This window comes from Microcebus murinus, chromosome 12, assembly GCF_040939455.1.
Source record: "Microcebus murinus isolate Inina chromosome 12, M.murinus_Inina_mat1.0, whole genome shotgun sequence".
Taxonomy (NCBI): Eukaryota; Metazoa; Chordata; class Mammalia; order Primates; family Cheirogaleidae; genus Microcebus; species Microcebus murinus.
The window spans coordinates 35,362,702-35,385,893 of NC_134115.1; the positions used below are offsets into that span (position 1 = coordinate 35,362,702).

At 35.8% G+C, this 23,192-nt stretch overlaps 1 protein-coding gene across 5 annotated transcripts in view; it reads left to right on the forward strand.

The window, feature by feature from the left end:
* The window catches only part of KDM4C (lysine demethylase 4C), a 367,466-nt gene that overhangs the window by 255,325 nt on the left and 88,949 nt on the right, over positions 1–23,192 (forward strand). The window contains exon 18 of one of the 5 annotated variants that reach the window (XM_076008693.1): positions 1–23,192. This exon is cut by the window's right edge and continues 32,292 nt beyond it. The exons of the other annotated variants lie outside the window; for them this stretch is intronic. Coding sequence (XP_075864808.1) covers positions 1–15 — 15 coding nt within the window. The 3' untranslated portion in view covers positions 16–23,192. 5 annotated transcript variants of the gene reach the window in all.

The window sequence follows — 23,192 nt, forward strand, 5'->3', positions numbered from 1 at the left end:
GTCTTTCCACCGTAGAACATTTCAGGCACTGTTGCTGTAACTCCTTCTTCTTGACTGTTGCTGTTTTCTTACTGCTCTCTTCCCCAGTGGGGAGCAGCTGGGTGTGCTGTTTCTGGGCCTCTCTGTTAGGAACTGAGAATCTAGTCTACTGTCTCTTGTTGTCAGAGAAGTGAAAGTGAACACTGTTATTATATAGCCCCATCAAGAATTTCACTGTGCTATAAAAACTATGCTGCCCTTTCATGGAACTGATAATTGCTGTTGGCTGGTATGATTGGTGGGCTTAGGGTGCTCAGGATGTGATAGTTAAAATTTTGAGGGCTGAGATGGAAATGAATGGACCATTTAACACATTGACTGCCACATTAGAAAAAAATGTTTTTCCTTGGGGCCACGGTGTTTTATTATGAAAATAGAATAAAAACTTCGAAAACAAAATGATCCTTTCTAATTTAATGAAAATGTGTTATTTTTTATTGTTTTCTTTGTGTGAGTTATATGCAATTAAATTGTCAGTATTAATTGTAACAATACAAACACCCACAAGTATGATTTTCATGAACCAGCTACAGGGTTTTGCCCAGGGGCCATCCATCATGTAACATGTATGCTACAGCATGACAGCGTGAGTTCCCTGCACAACACACGGCTCGAAAGGTAAAGAGTTACATATGCTTCATGAGGCCCTGGGCTCAAAACTAGCATGAATTAAATACAACTCACATGGTAGTTAATGTGTTAAATGGCCCTCCAATGGTTGTAGTGACTATCAAAGAGTATAATAATATAGCTCCTGGACTTGCCTGGAAAGCTTGAAGCCTTATACCCTTACCACCAATTTTTAAAAGATACAAAGAAACAAACAAAGCATTTGTAAGAATTAAGACTATATGGCAGGATATATAAAAAAAGCATTGCATCACTACATGTTGAAGAAATAACATTTAATGTGTAAATATTAACAAATGTCTAAAAGTAATATGCATTTGTAAAAATTCTAACACTACATTGTTGAAAATCACCTTTGGTTCTGTCTCCTGAAGGCTGTCTTCTGTCACCAGTGTGATGCCCTTCACAATGAGCAGTTACTGCTTGTGAGGTCCACGTTAAGGGCTGTGTCCTGGATGCTCTGGTCCATGAGTACTTCGTTAATGATTTAGTGTTACTCACACCAGTCCCAAAGGATTTTGAGAGAACAGCAGGGCAGCACGGGTTGTTTTAACCCCACTCAGGACGTTATATCTAGAAATCAGATAAATGCGTCTGAAAATGGCAAAGGTTATCATTGTCGTCACAATGCTGTGCTTCATCTTGATTGTGCATATCACATATTCTTGGTGAATTGTTTCCCATCCTCAAATGATTGGTATGTCTTGCCTGGATTTAAGATCACCTACAGTTTATTCAGATGACAACCTAGAACTATGCTTACAGACATAAGCAGATATCTGTGACACACATTTGGGTGAAAATAGTAGGCTGTAAATCAGATGTTTTTCTGTGCTTTATGTATGTTTCTTGGAATAGTATTTATCAAAATATTCATAGTGGTTATCTTCAGTGGGATAATACAAGAAGAGACCTCATTTTGGAAAAAAAAAATCACTCCAAAATGCTATAACCGTTTGAAAGAGGGCAATGACCAGAAGTCTGGATTCTTTTTCACCAAGAATCCTTGAGGAAGAACCATCACCCTGGTGAATCTACTGCAGTGCGGCGTCTGCGCCCCAGGCTTCCCTGATGTCCCAGGTGATCAGACTCAGTAAGGCTGGCTTCGAATAACAAAATTTACAAATGGCCACTTGCATGGGGAGTGAAACAAACCTTTCCAGGGAATAGGGTGCTCTGCTCTAAGTAGGGCCAAGGATATACTTTCCTGATATTAGCATTCTTTTGAAGTTTGAGTGGTAATCTAACAAGTGCATGGCCAGCAAGAAATTGGAGCAGTGGTTTTGTGTGGTATTTATTTCATGGAGGTCAAAGTAAGTCCAGGCAAGTTATTTTACTCTGCCAGTTTGGTCTATATATGTGTCTGCTAGTATCAATTTCAATCTTTTTCTGGTGCTATAGGCACCCCTTTTCTGGATGTTAGACTGTCTACCCACCTTCCTATTCACATAGGTGGGGAATAATAAGAATTATTTAGAGTCAATTTATTTCACCAGACAGTTATTGCCTGTCTTTCCAAACAGTATACATTTTTGAATAGAATATGGTTCCTGTTCTAGTCTAGCATCTTATAGTCTAGATTATGATTTCTCGACCTTGGCGCCGTTGACATTTTACACCAGACAGTTCTTCACTGTGGGGGGACTGTCATGTGGACCTTAGGATTCCAGCATCCCTGAGCCAACAGACATTGCCAAATATCTCCGGGGAGGCAAAATCACCCTCATTTGAGAACCCACAAGTCTAAGGGAAGACATACACATAAAGAGAAAATTTTCATTTTTGTCATGTTTAGACAGGATATCTTGGTTGAAAGAACTAGGCACTGATAGAACAGAAATCCTTACATGTTTTTAAAAATACTCCTAGTGAGGTTTATTGTGCAAATTGTTCAAATTTCTTATTTGTCAATAAAGTAATAATGTTTGGCAACATATTAGCTACTGAATAATTATTATATAATCTGATTTAGGGTTTTTTTTGTGTGTGTGTGACAGTGTCTCACTCTGTCACTCTGGGTGGAGTGTAGTGTTGTCACCGTAACTCACAGCAACCTCAAACTCCTGGGCTGACGTGATCCTTCTGACTCAGCCTCTTGAGTAGGTTAGACTACAAGTGTACACCACCACACCTGGCTAATTTTTCTATTTTTTGTAGAGATGAGGTCTTTCCCTTTCTCAGGCTGGTCTTGAACTTCTGACTTCAAGTGATCCTTGTGCCTTGGCCTCCCAGAGTGTTAGAATTACAGGCGTGAGCCACTGCGCTGGCCTGATTCAGTATTTTAACATTACTTGTTCTTATGGATAATTGAACAACAAAACTAAGTAGTAACCAAGTTTCACTAAAGATTAAAATTCTAAGACATATGGTGGGTGCATGTGCACACTGAGCAAGTATTTAATACTAATGGAATGAATAAAAGGCAGAAATCATTATTTATTATTTGTGCTTTGGGCTTAAAATGATTGTGGTTAGAGGAGTTTGATCAGACAATAACAAATGGCTTGTGCCTTTTCATGGTTTCTGCTTTAAATGTGTAATGGTAGAGAATTCACACACAGCTCTACATGCTCTACAAGGTATCGCTTTGCTTATTTGCATAACAGGAGACATATGATTAAATCATAGAGACCCTAGAAGTACTAGGAAACGTGCATACAGCACTTGTCCTGTTGGCCGAAAGTTCTGATCTTGGAAACTAGAGTTGAAAACTAGAGTTGAGAACTGGAGTTGAGAACTGGAGTGGACAAGCTGTTCATCCCTGAAGCAGGGACAGAGGTGACTCTGAGCTTCTCACCAGTGGCCTCTAGGTGGTGCTGCCACACCAGTTTCCCAGCATGTTACCCATAGCCCTCCTCCTCCCTTCTCTAGTGCCTGATCAGAGCCCTGGCCGCGCGTGCGTGTGCGTGTGTTGCACACTGGGATGCTCTAGCCCCAGGGATGGCAGTACGGCATCGAAAGTGCTGCTTGTGATGCATTCAAAGTACCGAATTCCAGAGGGCAGTTTTTAGTTCAGTTTTTCATTTAGCCATATAAAAAGGGTGCTTTCCTTTGGGGCAAGTTAAGAGTTTTTCTGAATAAATAATAAGCTACACTAGTAACAGCTAGTGACTGCAAGAGGCTGAAAGGATGACTGGTGGGCAAACATGAGTTTAAAATGTCTTCCAAAGTATGAAGGCTGTATATTTTTAAAATGCCCGTTATTATTAGCAGTCTTTCTAGAATATGGAATACTGGAATTTATGCAGAGGTATTTGAATATTTTGGTAATACTATTGTTAGCCTTTTATTTATTCAGAGGCTCAACCTATAGCTTTTGCAAAGCCTTTCTGTTAAATTATTTGTGCAGTGAGAATTTTGTGGAGGATATAAGAAAGGATTTGTTTACTTGAGCAGTTTTGCTCTTCCATGTAATGACCAGTTTTTAAAGAGAGATGGCAAGTGGAAAACAAGGCTTTCAGTGCTCTTCCATGCATTATGCTGATCCTTAAATGGTGTGAGCCTCATGAAGATCCTTTAGCTCATCCAACCACCTTGCTTGGTAATGTCACAGGGGTAGCTTCTCTTATCATATATATAATTAAATGGACAACAATGATAACACTAGACTTGTTCTAAGACATTTTCTTTTATTTCTGTGGCTAATTTTAAGTACTTTAATAATTCATTAACTTTTTTAAAAAACAAAAAATATTCATGCAAAAATATATTTGGCTATAGTGGTCTCCATCCAAAATTAAGTTTGTTCTTCCTTTCCTTTTCTTAGACAATAATTCACTGTTTTTGTAGAGTAATTATCTAGGGGTTATTAAAATAATTTCTGTCCCAGGTAAAAAATGCTATAGGTTATTATCTACAAGTACCAGGTTATTAAGCAGAGTCATCTTATATAGAGAAGAAATGGTGGAAATTTACCACCATGGGCTAAAGGTGGTCATATGCAAAAGGGACAACCATTGCCTCTATCAGGTTATGTGTTCCTTTGATATTTAATGCAGATTTCAAATTACTTAGTAATTTGTTTTACCTGCCTATTTAGAATGAATTTTTTTTTTTTTTTGCTTCTGAATGACTTTTCCATATGGTTGAAATTATCTTTATGGCAAATACTATCACTGTCATCTCCTTCCCTGTGTCCTGCAACTCCTTTTTTGATCTAGAGAATACACTGGCACTGTGGGACAGAGAATGAGGAGGGGTTACTGAAGATATTCCATGCTCCCTACACAAGTGTGTTCAGGGATAGCCAGTCATAGGCGATTGGTGTGCCTGAGGACAAAAAGAAGAGAATTGCTTTCAAGTGGTATAGATTTTAGATTTATCCGGAATCATTTCCTTTTCTTCTTTCTCTTTGTCTTATTTTCTCTACTAGTGTGTTCAATTTGCCATAGTCAGAACTGTATCTCTGGAAGAAGAGCAAATTTGTACAAAGATAAAAACAGAAAAAAAAGTAGAGAGATATAAAACATACATTAAGTTAGCATGCTTTGTTTTGTTTTCACAGTAGAAAAATGCATATAAAAATGATTAGGAAGAAGAATGAGATTTTATTTATTTATTTATGAATGAATGAATGACAGAGTCTTACTCTGTTGACCCAGGTAGAGTGCAGTGGCATCATCGTGGCTCACTGCATCCTTAAACTCCTGGACTCAAGCGATCCTCCTGCCTAAGCCTCCTGAGTAGCTGGCACTACAGGCACGTGCCATGATGCCTGGCTAATTTTTCTACTTTTAGTAGATACGGGGTCTTACTCTTTGTCAGGCCAGTCTCCAACTCCTGAGCTCAAGGAGTCCTCCTGTCTTGGCCTCCCAGAGTGTTAAGATTACAGGTGGAAGCCACCATGCTTGGCCTAAAGACAGACTTTAGAGAAGACAAAATTGTATTTATAGTGTGATCGCATAGAAAGAAGGTAGTGGGATCAGAAAGCAGACTACCATAATAATTGTAAGATTTGATTATAAAATTTAAGGGAAGGGCATTTAAAAAACCCAGCAAAAGGAATTTAAAAAAGCATGAATTTTTGGTAATTGTTATACACTTACCATGAATGTTTATTGCATGCATTGATCACTTTTTTGCAGATTGTCTCAATTAAAAATTTGTGGAATTTTTGTAAAGAAAACAGCAAGGCAGGTTTGTGGGTTTTAAGAAATCTTAAAAAGTTGTAGCAGACCCTAAATGCAACTGTTAGTTTTAAACATTCTCCCTATTTAGTGGTAAAGGTTTCAAGTAGGACTATTGTAGGATATTTAAATATTAAATTTCATGTATCGATGCAGATGATGTCTATTTAGATTGTTGTCATTGCATGAAAATGGCAGTGTTGTTCATTGATCAGAAACTCATCCATCTTTACTTTGGTGTAGCACACTGCCTTTGGTTTTACATTTGTGACATTCCTAGGATTTTTACATTTGAAATCCCATTTCTGCAACCAAATATAGAGAGAAATGAATTTTGGAATAGCTGGAGTTGCCCCCAGACATTCGATGACCTCCGATTTGTATTTGACAAGTGAACCAAGCACAGGCACTAGTGTTCTGAGTGACAAACATTATTTTGAAAAGGAATTTACACTGCAATGATGACTGAGCTACAAGCCTTTCAGTATCTGGTTGAGACCATGCTATTCTGCTTAGAAGCCTCTATACACTTTAAAATTTGTACCTGAAGGCAAATAATGGTGAACCTGAAAGCCAAAGATTATAGTTTTGAAAGGTACATCAATTTTGAAAATAGAGTGGTTTCACTGTGGTATTCCATCTGAAGAGTTGAATCAAGGGGGAAGAATATAATCAGGCTTCCTGTTTCTTCGAAGGCACATGTTCTCTTGCTAACTGATTCATATTATCTGATGTACTGGATGCTAAAAATAGAATTACTAAGTGACAGAGATGGGGTCTGCCTTTGGTGCTGTAAGATCACTTGGAGTCCTATTTAGTTAATGTTATGGCAATGTTAGTGAGCAACTTTGTTTTCTTTCTAAAGGAATCAAGGTTGTATTTGACAAGGCCTCTGTTAATGCATTTCGGGAAATGTAAAGACATATTGATTATCTTTCATCACGTTAAAAGAAAAAACTGTAATGTTGTAAAGGCAATCAAAAAAAGTCATTATATTCCACACTAACTCGTGTACTGATTTATTCACATGCTCAAGTATTTTAAAAGACAAGAGAAATTCTAAGAAAATAATAAACATTGACAATGGTGAACAAATTTATTGTTAAACACAGCTAAGGAAAAATTTGTTTTGAATAGTGAACTATCCTGAAGGAGGAATAAGAGATACTACAAATGACATGATTGTAGTGTGGTGTGTGGTGTCTTGTTATTTAATAAGTCCAGTGTAAAATTCTAGAACATCATTAAGATAATGCTTTTCAGGATTTCAACATACACATGTCTTCAACTTTGTAAGGTCTTAAAATAAGTATAGTTTTAAAAAAAAGTACATTAGTAGCTGTATAGTACTTAACTGTCAGAATGATTTGCTACAGGGACTAGATCCTATTGCAAACTGTCAAATTTGTATATTGCTGTAATACCAAACCATAAAATCCTTTGAGTAAAATGGAAAATGTCAGATGGGCATGACTACAAATAATATACTTTCTGAAGGCTGTAGATGTCTATAGGAGAAAACGTGTAAATGCATGAAATGTTATCTTGTTACTATGGATTTTTCTTTATCTGTTGCGAGAAAAACTGTGAGGCAAAAGGAAATTGATTGGAGCCCTTAAATTTTCAGTTTTGAACTCATTTTTCCTGAGGACTAATTTTAAAAACATTATTAGATGGATAAGTAGAACTTCACATAATTCATGATTAAAGAGAATTGTGAGACAATAATCTTATTTTCTAGTTTGCGTTGCCAAACGGTCCATTTTTTCTGATCTCGTCTGTGTGAATAGTGATTACTGACCGATCTTTTAATTGAGTGAGTGAGTTGGGGTCGAGGTTCCAGAGACATGGTCACCCCTGTCACTCTAGTGCTGACTGGGTCAATACCAAAATACACATTCCAAACTGAGGCAGCTGTTAGACCACTCTAAACAATCCATAGGGTTTTGCCTTGTCAACAGTGATTGAAAGCAGAGAGGTTATAGTTTGGACAGGTACTGTCGATGCTGTAAAACAATGGATGTAATTTTTTGTTTTGCTGGGAAGAAAGGGCTCAGGAATTACAGTTACTTTGTTCCACATTTTAGTATAAATTAGATTATTATTCCCTCAGAAGAATGTTTTAAAAATCCACAAAAAGTGTTATAAAATTATTTTTTATAAAGTGAGAACCTTTTCGCATTTGTAATTATTTAAAAATAAATCATCACAGTATATTTTAGATGTGGTCCCTCATTCATTCAATGATGTCATTGTCTAACATGAGCTCATGGTGAGATACAGGTACCAGCTCAGTTTTCTCAAGTCATGGATTAGATTTACTGGTCTCAATATCAAAGGTTCTCTGCATTCATCTCTGTCGCCCTCTAGATCATGTAATTATAAGAAGCCTGTGGTACGTTGAGCTGGAGTGTGGAGGCTCTGGGTTAAAACTGCTTGACCCCTACCTCCTCTACTTAGGCAACGTTGACTGTGCAAATTATTAGCCCCTCTGACTCCCATCTGTAAACTGGTGTGGTTGTGAGGTGAAATGCAAAAGTGAAAAGTCTAGCATGTAGTTGACATTCTGAGAAGATTCAAAGAAGGTTAGCAGTATTAGCTATTATTACATAAAGTGATTTTCCCCTTTATTTTTTAGATACTGGTAAGAACTTAACTATAATAAACAGCCTTTGGGCAGTTTGAAAAACTACAGGAATTCTCTTTTGAATAGAGTCCCATTAAACAGGAGTTTTCTGTTATCTCCATGGGAGCAGGGCATAGAAGGGCTCTTCTGCAAACATCTGAGATTTCACCAGCTTCCCCTGCAGTTACTGCTGCAAACCATAAGATAAATGGGTTGCTGTTCTCTAAAGCAGGAGTGCAGAAATATTGCTTCATTCTGAGCATGAGCATTGCATGTTGAAAAGCAGTCTTGTTTAAGATGGTTTTTCTAAACATCATTTCCTTGCATGGTACAGCTGGGAGTCTTCAGTGGTTTGGGGCCTAGGGAAAGACATCTTGCATCTTTTGGGGTAGAAAGAAATAGTTCTGTCTTTCACTTGTTTCAGGCATGTGGCCTTTGCTTCCTCCTGTTCATTCTCCTTATTCTAATATCCTTGCCATGTTTTTTCCTTCTTATTGACAAGAAAGGGGAGAACAGAACAGAACAGAACAGAAAGAATGGCTGCTGTATACTGTCTACACACCTAGGCACATATTTGGATGTATTGACTTCTAACTGCTTCCTATGAATATGATTTGAAAGTGTTAACCCAGGACTCTTTTCTGTTTCCCCTGTAGCACCTCAGATAGTAGTTGCTAAAATTCTAAATCAGGAACGACATTCTTGCAGGATTTTATTTCTTATAAGAGTAGACTTTTGACATAGCAGTTGTATATGCATGTGTGTGTGCTTTAGGTTATATATAAATAGTTTAGTCAATTCCTATAAACAGTATTCATAGTTGAGCCTCACATCTCCTGTCAAGATACTCAGACACATCAGGATGTGTCTATCAACTTTATGCCCTTTGAGAAACCTGCCCCAGAATCTTCTGTCCTGTTCCCTTCTGAACTGCCCATCAGCTATATCAGGAACACAGCTATTTCCAGCCATTCTCAGCATTCTTTGCTTATCCTTTTGCCTTTATCTTATGTGTTCTTCTTGGTATTTTCTCTGCATGGAGGTGCACATCCACACAGCTTTCTTAGAAAAAGGTAGTAGGATATAAAGTTTTGAGACCTGTGTGTCTGAACGTCTTTGTTTTATGATGACTTGTTTGGTAATTTGGGTTTAGAAATCTGTGCTGGAAATTATTTGCCTTTATAATTTTGATGGTATCGCACCATTACTTTCTCATTTCTAGCAATGTTGATGAGAAGTTCAGAAGCGTTATGATTCCTGATGTTTTCTATGTAACCAATTTTTTTTCCCTCTCTCGAAATTTATAGGATCTTTTCTTCGTGTTCTTAGGTTTCCTATTAATGTGCCTTGCTTAGGTCATTTTTCAACTATTGTAGTGGACACTAAAAGGGTACCCTTTCAATCTGGAAACTTTTATTCCTCTCTTTCTTAAATTATTTATTTTATGATTTATTTTCCTCTCTTTTCTCTTTTTTGATACTTTTAATATTTAGATATTGTAACTTTTAGATTAGTCATTTTAATTCCTTTTCATTCTTGTTTCATTTCTTTCTTCTTTCCTTTTTTTTTTTTTGTCTCCCCCTATCCCACTTTCTAGAAATTTCTTCATCTTCCATTCTTTCTACTGAGTTTTTCATTTTTGGTGTCATATTTTTAATATATAAGAGTTAATTCATGTTCTGATTTTTTTTTTTTCTTAAAGCCAACCTGTTATCCCTTTCTGGGTATATAGTTGCAACATAAATTCCTCTCTCTCTAAAGACACTAATGATACCTTTAAAATACTTTTTTCTGTCTGCATAATTGCTGTCCTCCGAGGTATTTTTTTTTTTCCCCTCCTCTCTTGTTTGTTTTGGTGTTTATTTTCCATGAGGCTTGTCTTCTATTGTCTGGTAATCCTTGATTATGAACCCATTTTTAAGAATGGGACCTGAATAGAAGCCCTGTGTCAGTGGGTTGTGTTTGTCAACTGATTGTTAACCTGAAGAATCTAACTGGGCTTTTTATTGCAATGTCAGTATCTTTAAGTCTTTACTCATGTTTGGTTGGGTTCTCCAAAGAAGACTCTGGCAATCTCCAAACCAGAGGATAAAAGCCTGGCTGCTGGCATCTCAGAGCCAAATGAGGCCAGAGTGCTCATGGTCCTTATGGACAAGTTCACTAAGTCCTCCCCGACCCCCCAATATTGTATTTCTAACCTCAGCTCTGCCTAGTGTTCCATAGACCCTCTCTTTTACTGTCTCTGAGAATAAACCTTCAGTTTTTTTCTCATTTGGTGGTGGTGGAGTTACTTAGCTTCATAAAATGAAGGAATCTGGGTATCTAATCTCTCTTGTTAAATAAGTACCTTTCAACCAGTCCTCCATACTTTACCACTCACCACAATTTCAGCATTTCCAGAGACACCTGGTACCACCAGTATATAAGCTTTTGGAGGGTTCTGCAGTATAAAGTGTCTGGTTTTGGCCTTTCACTTTGTCTTCTTAGGATGTAATTTTCTCACTTCTGCTGCTAAGTCATTATTTGTCTCGTTACTTTCTAGCCTCCAAATTTTTCTTTTGTCTTCTCTCCATCATTTGGATTTATACTTTTAAAATTAATCCCTTTACTCTTTTTATAGACTTGGTGGAAGTGATGAGATTAAATTTTATGGGTTTAGCTTTCATTTTTAACACAAAACCCATGAACTGACTGTTTATGATTTTGATATGGGGAATAATGCCTTTGACCTCTTTTTTTTTTTTCCATTTTGAGAAGGAATGGACTTTGGAGTATTTAGAAGTAGAATTTAATTTTTCTTTATTTGAAGAGTAATATAGTTATAGAATACTTGAAAATTATGAACAACTAGAGTTAAGCACAGTCAAACTTTATGAAACTCTAAATTTTTACACAAATACAGTTTAATTTTTTAAAACAAGAAATAATGTCATAATTTATATTTATGGAAATGAAACAACCTTAGCATAAAATAGAATTTGCCACATATCTATCATAAAATAATGTATCATAAATATGAAAACTTGGCAACCTATGGGGGAGAAAGATTTGGGAACAAAACAGACAAAGATTTTTAATTTTTTGCAGTTCTTGATTTAGTACATTATAGCTTCTAAAGTAATTGGAATTATTGCTTACAAATAGATATTTTTGCTGTCTCAGCATTTTGCTGTATAACAATTTATGGAAGGTACTAGTCTGACTGTGACCATCACTTCCAAAGTCTGGAAGAACAAAGAGTCTGAGTCCTTGCCTGTGACTAATGACCACCAACTCCTTGCAGCACAGATCCCTACAAACTATCTTTGGGCCAGTCAGGAGCAGGGCAGATAAATGTTTCTAAGGAGGGAACAGAATTTCTGATGTGCTTCATTTGTTTATTTAGTTATTTATTCAATAAATATTTATTGAGGATTTAACTGTATGGTTAGGTGGATAGAGATACTTTCTGATCTTATCGATATTTCAGAATAATGGAAGTTACTGAACATTAAACAGGCAGTTGTAGAGCAATATGTGAAAAATCTAGAATGTAGTGAAGAACTTACCTTACTAGATCTGGGATATAGGGTTTAGCAGTATGGGAATGTAGAAAAACTTCCTGGAAGAAACATTGCCTAAAATGCGTAATCTGAGCCCTCGCTGGGGGAAAGGTTCAGGACAATGAGCAGTATGCTCAGTGGCCTGGAAGTGGGTCTAGAAACTGAAATTTCTGTAGAGCTAGAACATGAAGCATCAAGAAGGAGAGATAAGTCTCTAAGTACAAGGAAGCCTTAGATCTTCTAGAACTGTGCTGTCTCTATGGTAGCCACCCTCTGCTTATGGCTATTGAGCACTTGGAATGTTATTGAAGAACTGAATGCCAGTTTATTTAACTTTAAATTAGTTAAATTTAAAAAATGAAGCAGCTAAATTTAAAAACTGAAGCACAACTGTAGTTTTGGTAGGCCTACCTTTCATTTGTTGACCACCCTTAAAAAATTTAGAGTCTGAATTGAGAGGTGTTGTAAGTATAAATACAGAGCAGATTTCAAAGATTTAGTATAAAAAAGTTAAGCATCTCATTGTTTATTTTTATATTGATTACCTGTCAAAATAATGTTTTATATATGTTAGGTTAAATAAAATATATTGTTAAAATTAGTTTTGCCTTCTTATTTTTAAGTTTTTAAAACAAGTCCGTTAAAATTTTTTTAAAAAATGCATATGTGGCTCACATTGTATTTGTACAGGGCAGGGCTGCTCTAGTGGATTTTAAACTTTATCCTGAACACTTTGAAGAACCTATCATGCCTTTTAAGAAGTGGAATAGTGTGATCAGATTTGTATTTCAGAAGGGTATTCTTCTTGTGGGGAAAATGTATTTGAGGGAGCAGGACTGGAGGCAGCTAGGTCAGTTTCAATAATAGGTGAAAAATGATGTTGTCGTGAACCCAGGGAAGGAGAGAAGTGAACTAAACGGAGGAGAGGCAGAGTTGGCCAGACTTGGTGAATACTCAGAGAAGGTATAGAGGAAGACAGAGAATGAAGCCAGGGCCCTGGCACGAGCAGCTGGGTGATTGGTCATACCACGAATAGAACTCATCAATACCGAGAGCACAGAGCTTAGTGGGAGGAAGTGCACATTGGACATACTAAATTTGTAGACCACCGAGGTGTAGTTTAGGAGTGCGATATGGTGGAGTGCTAGACTCCTACTGCTTCTACATATGTAGCTAGTTAACAGAGTGCTCCTAGGTTGATAGGGACTGGAGGTATGTGACGTTCAGTTATTACTATTGGAGGCAGGGAATAACTGCTCTTTTTCTGGATGTCAGTTTGGTCAGCGCTCATATTGTCTCTATTGTCCCATTTTCCTTTTGAGGTATAATAATCAAGTAAGACACTGTCAGCTCTGGGAGTTTCATTTGTGTTCTCTTTTGGAGCAAAGGAAATTAAATAAATTGAAAACAAAAACAAAACCTGCAGAAATGAAATAGGTTGATTTGCCAAAAGACAAGCAAGAAGGAATGAAAGGTAAATGTGTCCTATAGTCAATAAAAAACATAACCTAACTCTGGGATATTGTTGCTAGGCTACGTGGCCACATATGAAAGGGAATTTGCATTAAAAATCACAGAATTTTCTCCAACCCATGAAAGTGTGTTCATTTCAGAATCTCTTTTATTTTTAATATTTTAGTTTAAAATGTTCTTTTCACTAATATTTTTCTGAAATTAAGCTGCCTTTAGAATACAATTTAAAACTGGATTTTTTTCTGTTGGAAATACAAAATAAAATGCTTTACTTTAAATAAATAGAAGAGCTTCAAATAAATTGACCACTTTTCATCATAGGAATGGTGCTTAAGTTTAATTCAAACTTTCAATATTTTTTTCCTAGAGTCATCTATCTGTTGCTCATAATTGATTTTAAAAAGTCATCAATTTCTAACACTTATTTGCTTTGAACAAAGCAAAAAAAATTGTCATGAAATATTTTTACTAAATAGCAGATGTATTTCAGCAAAAAGAATCATGACATACTAGCAAAGGTATAATTTTAATAGACTAATGAGCTTTCTGACCAGAGCAGACTGAGCCTCATCTGATTTTTACAATGATGAATTGACTGTGTCAAAATTTGCAGTCTAGTTTGGTGAAATATTTTACTATGAAAGTTTAATTCTCATTTTTTATTTATAAAAGCAGTGGTAGTGTCACAGCAGCTTGTAACATGCTGGCTATTTGGCATGATTTATTTCAATGAGTGTCACTTGTTGATGTGTTTAGTGATTGTTGACCCATATTTAATTCTAAAAACTCTAAGTAGTGTGAGATGTAATAAGTCAGCCACGTAGTTTGGGGGGAGAAAAACCCACAAAAACATGATCCACAGGTCTTTTTAGTTATCTTTTCCTAGCTTTCAGGATGTCACAGTTCTATATTTGACAGCTTTTACTTTGGCGATGATGAAGGAGTAACAGCTTTCTTTACTGTTGTTGACATCTTAGAATGATTTCTACCACAGAGCATATATTTGAAATGTAATAAAATCATCTTCATTACATCAACTGGGGATTCCACCTTGTCATCATTTTAAAGGTTTTGAGAAAAATTATGGAATAAAGAGCATTTTTTTCATTTATTCATTTATCAGTTTTTTTATTCAGGAAATATACATAGAGCTAATCATAGTGGTTGGTGTTCAGTGATGGGGTCATGAGACGGCCAGGTCATCCCTCTCGTGGGGTATACATTCTGGAAGGATTTAGATATAGAACTTCCAAGTATGTCATTTATTCTTTTGGTAGTTTTGGAAGGCACAAGGTTAAGGCCTTCTTCTAAGGCATTCCTTTACAGAGATGTCATCAGCACTTCTGTTTCCTAACATCAGGATATTTTTGTAGTGTAGAAAATTTCAACAAATAAGATACTTACTCCCCCCTAATATCAATAGCATATATTTTCCAGATAGTATTGAATTATTTTAGATCATCTTAGAAATGGTAGTAAACATCTGTAGAGAACATAACTTTTAATATTTTTAGTGATAAATTGTTAACAAAATTTTAAATTATTCGGAGCTCACAACAAAATGAAATGTCTTAAGAGTCATGAAATATTATTCATAATATGTACTGTTTCAAAATACCACGATGTCTTGGAGTTGTTTTTTGTAAAGAATTGAGGGATTATAATGTTGTTACTTGTTTTATTGTACACACTAAAAGGCATAAACTTAGTACTGCTGCAGATATTTGCTTTAAAATTTCTCTAGTAAGAAGCCATCCTGAGATAACTATCTTTTGGTATTATCCTTTTTTTTTTTTTTTTTTTTTTTTTTGAGACAGAGTCTCGCTTTGTTGCCCAGGCTAGAGTGAGTGCCGTGGCGTCAGCCTAGCTCACAGCAACCTCAAACTCCTGGCTCAAGCAATCCTGCTGCCTCAGCCTCCCAAGTAGCTGGGACTACAGGCATTCGCCACCATGCCCGGCTAATTTTTTGTATATATATTAGTTGGCCAATTAATTTCTTTCTATTTATAGTAGAGACGGGGTCTCACTCTTGCTCAGGCTGGTTTCGAACTCCTGACCTCGAGCAATCCGCCCGCCTCAGCCTCCCAGAGAGCTAGGATTACAGGCGTGAGCCACCGCGCCCGGCTTGGTATTATCCTTTTTGTGTGTTTCTCAAAGCAATTCACAAATATTTTTTGTATAATAATGTGAACAGTACAGAAAGTATAAAGTAAACTTTATTTGGCAGGTCAGCTTATAATAAAAAAGGAAATCAGTGGCCCAAATGTTTTTGGAAGCAACAAGGAAACATATTTCTCTCAGGTGCCATTTCTCTAAGAATCTTTTTCTCATATTAGAAAATGAAGGAGCCAGCAACGTGGAATCACTCCTTTTCCTGGCAGGTCTAGCAGTTAATATATGTGCATTTTCAGGCTTCTCAGTTTAACAAGGGCAATCACTATTTAATTTCACAACTTCATTTATCTTAGTGATAGCCTTAGAACTGTGGAGTCTCCTTTTCCTGTCTTTGACAGTATTACCATTTCTGTGCTTTTTGCTGCAGGCTGATTTGACTCTCCTCCCCCAAAGATACGGTTCGTAACATAACTGCAGTGTGCATTCTACAGAGATAAGGCTGTGGCAGTCTTTTAACTTCAGCTCGCTGTGCATGTGGAGGGTGACATCCCACCTGCACAGGGGAAAGCAAACAAGCAAGCAAGATTTGTTTGTCCTTAATCACATTCTGTTTCTTTCCGAAATGTTCCAGGTAATGACAGGCCAAGCTCAGAATCCAGGTATCAGCATTAGACATACAAGGTGCAGGACATCTCCGAAGGAGATAAGGCTAAGTTGTACTATTAACTCTGACTTGCTTATTTGAGGTTAGAATTTGAATATATAAATCATACTAAATTCTTGGTCTTTATTTTTAAATTGTATTTTCAAAGGCCTCTTGTTTTAGTTAGAAAAGTAATGTGTGTCTGCTGTCAAATTTTTTAAAAAACTGAACTGTATAAAATGCAAGATCAAAGTCATCTTTAGCTCTGTGCCACTCCAAGAAGTGGTCACCATAATGTAGTGGGGTAATCCTCTTTTACTGTTTCTTTTTGTTTTTTTTTTTTTAATGAAGACAAGTTCTTGTAAGGATTCAGCATTTTCCTGTGTTATAACTGAGAGTGTTGATATAGCATACTGTACATGTATGATACTCAGATATATAAATATATATATATAAAAATAATTGTTATATAAAAATATCAACTTTTTCTTTAAGGCTGGTTGTGTTTTTCCCCTCCTTAGGTCTTACTATTATATAAACCCAGTAGCATTCATGCTATTTCACATACCTTTGCTTATCTCTGTCACGTAGAAATTTTTCAGCCTGCATTTTAAAGGTTTTATTTATAGAATTTAATCACTAGAATTGTACTCACTAAAGGTAGTGATGACTGTTCCTCATGTGTACCATTTTATGCAAAGTAAGGAAGCATTTGAATGTAATAATAATGGGTATGAGCTTTGGAGTCAGACAACCTGGGTTCACATCTCAACTCTGCCACATACCAATTATTTCAGAATATGCTGTCTTTCTTGATACTCTGACCTTGATTTTCATGAGCTCTGTTAGTGTGCCTTCTTTCTTTTTGGCCACCTGGTCTTAGATTTCTTTGCATGTTCTTCTTCCTCTATCTCTTGAATATTTATGATCCCTTACTTTCTAACTGAAGCTCTCTTCTCACTCTTTACATTCTTAGTGAGCATGTGTAAAATCAAATCACAATGATAGTACCTTTTAGCATTGTCGTATCAAATAAGATAAGGCATGTAGAGTGCTTCACTGAGTGCCTGAACACAGTGCTAAATAAATGTTCCTTCTTATTGTTTTTATGATATGTTACATTAGTAATACAATTACAATAGTGAAATGATATTACAATGACAACAATGTGTACATAGTCTGCAATTTATAAATGTTTATTTTTAAGTTTACTTTTATTACTTGGAGTACATTTTCTTATATATAGAATATTTCAAATATTTAAGTGCCAGGACAGTTTATAAATATTTAACATTAAAAATTTTTAAATTTTTAAATAATTACAGATTCACAGGAAGTTGTGAAGATAGTAAAGAGATGCTAGTGTGTCCCTCACTCATTTTTCCTCATTGGTTACATCTTATATAGTTATAGTGTATCAAAACCAGGAAATTAGCATTGGTACAATATGTGTATATAGTTCTGTGTAATTTTATCACATGGGAATGTGGCTGTAATTTTCTCACAAGGAAATATAACTCTGGAAATGATTAAAGGGAAGGTAAAGCAAAAATAGTGGCAATATATTGTGATTTATAGCATATGTAAAAGTAAAACATAAGACAATTACGATATAAGACATAGGTGAAGGAATTGGGAATATATTGTTATAAGGTTCTTACATCAGACTTTAAGTGATATAATATTATTTGAGGGTATATTGTAATTAATTAAATATGGATATTGTAAACTATAAGAGGACTAAAAGTATTTTATTAATAAAAGTATACATTTAAGCCATTAGTGGAGATAAAATGAAATTGAAATAAAAAATGTACTCAGCTAAATCAAAAGGATGTAGAAAAGAGGAGAAGGAAAGAACAGATTTACAAAGTCCAACAGTTAGGTAGATGGTAGATTTTAATCCAACACATTAATAATCAGATTAAATGCAAATGACCCAAACAACTGAATTAATAGAGATTGTCAGATTTGATTTAAAAAAGCAAGTCCTGGATATTTGCTATCTTTGAGAAATCCTTTAAATATAAAGACATTGATAGTTTAAAAGTAAAAGGATGGGAAAAAGATATATCTTATAGATAGATACTAATCAAAAGAAAGCTATGGTAATGTCAGGCAAATCAGATATCGGAACTAAGAATATTGCCAGGGACAAAAAGGCAGATTACATACTAATAAAAATGGTAGTTCATCAAGAAGACATAATAATTCTAAATTCTGAACAAACAATTCTATACATCTAACAAAAAAATGAAAACACAGAAAAAAAACTAATAGAAATGAATAGAGAAATGGAAAAATCCACAGTTATATTTGTAGACTTTAATACTTTTCTTCGATTATTCAGTATAACTAATAGGACATCACTGTATGAACAGCTAAACAGCACTGGCAATCGATTTGGGTTACTTAACCTTCATGGAACATTCACCCAGAAACATTAGAATATACAGTTTTTTCAAGTTCAAGGAAATAGACTGTATTCTATTAAATAAGCCTCAGAAAGTTTAAAGGAATCAATATCTTATAAAGTATGTTCTCTTAACACAAGGGAATGAAATTAGAAATTGATAAGAAAAGTTTCTAAAATCCTCGAATATTTACAAATTAAACAACACACTTCTAAATTGCCTACCATGTTTCCCCGAAAATAAAACCTACCCATAAAATAAGCCCTAGCAGGATTTCTAAGCATTTGTGAATATAAGCCCCATCCTGAAAATAAGAACTAGTGATGGACGTGGCTATGCAGCATATCTGCACAACCCATGCGTTTTGTTGGAGCGGTAAAGAAGACGAGCAGCCCTTCTCATCTGCCCCATGAGAGCTCTATTGCTTGACATGAGAAATTGGGGCCAATGGTTCTAAAGAAAATAGAGTCGCAAGAAATTCAGGATGGAATTCGGGGTTTGGAGAGTTATGATGATGTTCCAGAAGAAGACAACTTAACTATATTTGAAAAAATATAGATTGTTGTACCATACTTAAAAAAAAAACCACATCCCCTGAAAATAAGCCCTACGATGTCTTCTTGAGAAAAAATAAATATAAGACCCTGTCTTATTTTTGAGGAAACACGGTATGAACAAAGAGAAAGTCACATGGGAAATTATAAAATATTTTTAATTAGTTAAAAATTAAAATACAGCATGTCACAATTTGTAGGAAGCAAAGCAGTGTTCAGAGGGAAATTTGTAGCATTAGCCTCTTAAATTAGAAAAGAACTGTCCAAGCTTCTGCTTTGAGAAACAAGAAAAAGAGAGAATTTACACCAAAACAAGTGAAAAGGATATAACAATAAAGATAAGACCAAAGAAAATAAAAGAGCAATAAAAAGGCCAATAAAGCCAGAATCTAGTTTTTTTTTAAGATCAGTAAAATTGATTAACTTTTAGCTAGACTGAATAAGAAAGAAGAAGGTGCCACAAATGTTCAATATCAGCAATAAAAGAGGGGACCACACTACAAGCCCTAGAGGGCTTAAAGAGAAAATAAGGAACTGTTACATTTTGACAACTTAGATGACTTAGAAAAATTGTTTTTAAGAAACAAAACATCAAAATTCACCCAGCAAGAAGTAGATAACCCAAATAGTTCTCCATCTATTAATGGAGTTGAATTTGTAAATAAACATCTTCTCAAAATAAAAGTCCAGGCCCAGATGCTATCATTGCCATATTGTATAAAATGTTAAAGGAAGAAATTATACCAAGTTTACCCAAATTCTTCCTAAAAATTAGAACGGAGGAACACTTCCCAGCTCATTGCTTGGGCCCAGCATTACCCTGATACCCAAACCAGGCAAAGACATTACAAGAAGAGAAAACTTTAGACCAATATCCGCCATTAATGTAGATTCAAAGAAATCCTCCACAAAGTATTAGCACATTGAATCATATATATATAAAAACAGAATTAATTAGGTTTATCCTGGGAATGTAAGGCTTGTTCAAGTTTCGAAAATTAATCAATGTAATTCACCATATTCCCAGACTAAAGAAAAGTCATATGATCAGTATGCTTCAGAAAATAAAATTTGACAGAATTCAACATCTATTCCTGGTAAAAACTCATAGCAAATTAGCCATATAAAGAACTTCTTCAAAAGGATATTTACAGAACACCCACTGTTAACATTAGACTTACTGGTGATGCACTGAATTCTTTCCTCTCTAAGACTGGGAACAAGGCAAGGAATTCTGTTCCCATCACTCCCATTCAGGAGGTCCTATAGCTGGTGCTATAAGGCAAGAAAAATGAGTTGGAGTTGTAGTGATTGGAAGAACACATGATTACTTACATAAAATCCCAAAGATTCTATCAAAAAGCTAATAAAACCAATGAATAAATTTAGAAAGCTTTCAGAATACAAGGTCAAAAAATACATTGTATATTTATATGCTGTCAGTGAAAAATTTGAAAGTTAAAAAAGTACATTTTCATTAATGCCAAAACAATAAAATACTTAGATATCCCTTACAGCTTATATGCAAAATGTATATGTTAAAAACTTTTAAAACACTGATGAATGAAATAAGGAATAGCTAAATAAGTTACACCTGATGAGAAAACACAGTGTTGTTAAAATACTAGTTTTCCACCAAATTGATCTATTGATTCAATGTAATTCTAATCAAGTTTCTAGCAGGACTTACTATAGAAAAAGATTAGATTCTAATAATTTATATGGAAAAGGGAAGCCTAAATAATTTGGGAAAGAAAAACAAAATTGAATGAGTTTTACTTTCTAAATCTTTTCATTTTTTAAAAAATTTCAATAGATTTAGGGGGTATATGGGGCTTTTGACACGTGGATGAATTGTATAAGGTGAAGTCAGGGCTTTTAGTGTGCCTAACACCTGAATATCATACGTTGTACCTGATATGCAATTTTTGAACCCTCAGCCCCACTCCACCTTCCCCCATTCTGTGTCCCCAATGTCCATTTTACCACTTTGTATGACCATGTGTACCCATCATTTAGCCCCCACTTATAAGTGAGTATGTGCTATATTTGTTTTCCCATTCCTGAAATACTTAGTATTATGGCTTCCAGTTCCATCCAGGGTGCTGTGAAAGTCATTATTTCATTCTTTTTTTATGGCTGAGTATTCCATCGTGATATATACACCACATTTTCTTTATCCACTCCTCAATTGATGAGCACTGTATCTTTGCAATTGTGTTTTGTGCCATGATAAACATACGAGTGCATGTGTCTTTGTGGTAAAATGACTGCACATTTTTGATTTCCATTTGTGTGAAATATTTTTTCCTATGCCTTTACCTTGAATCTATGTGACTCTTTACAAGTTAAATGTGTTTCTTGGAAACAGGAGGTATTTGGGTTGTGTTTTTTTTTTTTTTAATCTAGTTCACCAATATGTATATTTTAAGTTTGGCATTTAAGACTGTTTACATTCAATGCTAATACTGATAAATGAGGTACTTGTCCAGGTATCATGTTGATTGTTACCTAGTCGTTTTGTATTTTCCCTTGTGATATTGTTTTATAAGAGCTGTGAGTTTTTACTTTTGAGTGTTTTACACTGGTGAGTACCTGCCATTCTTTTTGTTGTTTACAGCATTTTTTTTTTTTTTTTTTAGCATTTCTTTTAGGGCAGGTCGATTGGTGACAAATTCCCTCAGTGTTTGCTTGTCTGGGAAAGATTTTATTTCTCCTTCATTTATGAAACTTAGCTTTGCAGGATACAGAATTCTTGGCTGACTGTTATTCTGTTTAAGAGCACTAAAGGTGAGACTAGTCTCTTCTGGCTTATATGTTTTCTGCAGGGAAGTGTGCTGTTGGTGTGATGGGTTTTCCTTTGTAAGTTACTTGATGCTTTCTTTGTGCACCTTGTAGGGTTTTCTCCTTCACTTTGACTTTGGCCAGACTGATGACTAGATGACTATGTGCCTTGGCAATGTTCTATTTGCATTGATTGTGTTCTAGGAGTTCGTTGACCTTTGAATATCTGGATGTCTAAATCTCTAGCAGGACCCTGGAAGTTTTCCTCCATTAGTCCCTCAAATAGGTTTTCCATGCTTTTTGCTTTTTCTTCTTCTTCAGGCATAAGTATGATTCCTATGGTTAGCCATTTTATATAATTTCCTAAATAACTCTTTGATTTCCAGAGGTTTTGCTGTATATCTTTTTACTGAATTTTTCATTCATGTCCTGAATTATTTTTTGGGGAGGGAGCAAACCATGTGGCTTTATTACACACCCCTGGACGAGGTTCTGGGGCCCCAAGAGAGGGGGACCCCAGAAGTCGCCTGAATTATTTTTTTGTTTTTTGTTTTTTTGTTTTTTAACTTTCTCATCCATCCCATTGAGCTTACTTGTGATCCATATTTTTAATTCCATATATGACATTTTAAAAATTTCTTTTAATTTGGAGTCCATTGCTGGAGAGCTAGTGTGATCTTTTGGGGGTTTTGAAAGAGCCTGTTACATTGCCAGAGTTTTTATGCTGGTTCCTTCTTATCTGGAAGCTCTTCTCTCAGCTCAGAAGGTAGTTTGGTAGTTCACCTGTTCTCTTCTACAGGGAACTCTGCTGCTCGGTGTAGAGGGGGAGAGGTACACTGCCTTTTGGCTAATGCAGGTAGGCCCCCACTGCAGTGTTGCTGGCAGTTTGGGTTGGTTGACCTTAAACCCCTGAAAGAGTGTTCAGGTTCCAGCAGTGGTGGTCTAGGTTAGGTTATCTCCCGTTCTCAGGCCCCTGGGATGACATGCTTGAGTCCTGGGTGGACCACACTGAGACCAGGCTGTTGAACATGCCCTCAAACCTCCCTGAGTCCAGGTGCTGGCTGTGATAATGAAGGGTGAGGTAATCTGCTCAGGCAGGAGAAAGGTAAATGAATTGTAAGCCTGTCCCCATTGATGAGATCTGCAGAGGCAGGCAACTGTGGGCCACACGTGCTGTCCATGCCTCCCTCTCTTGACAGTGACAGCTGTTTTTGTCCTTCATGTGCACAGAACAACCAGATTTCCA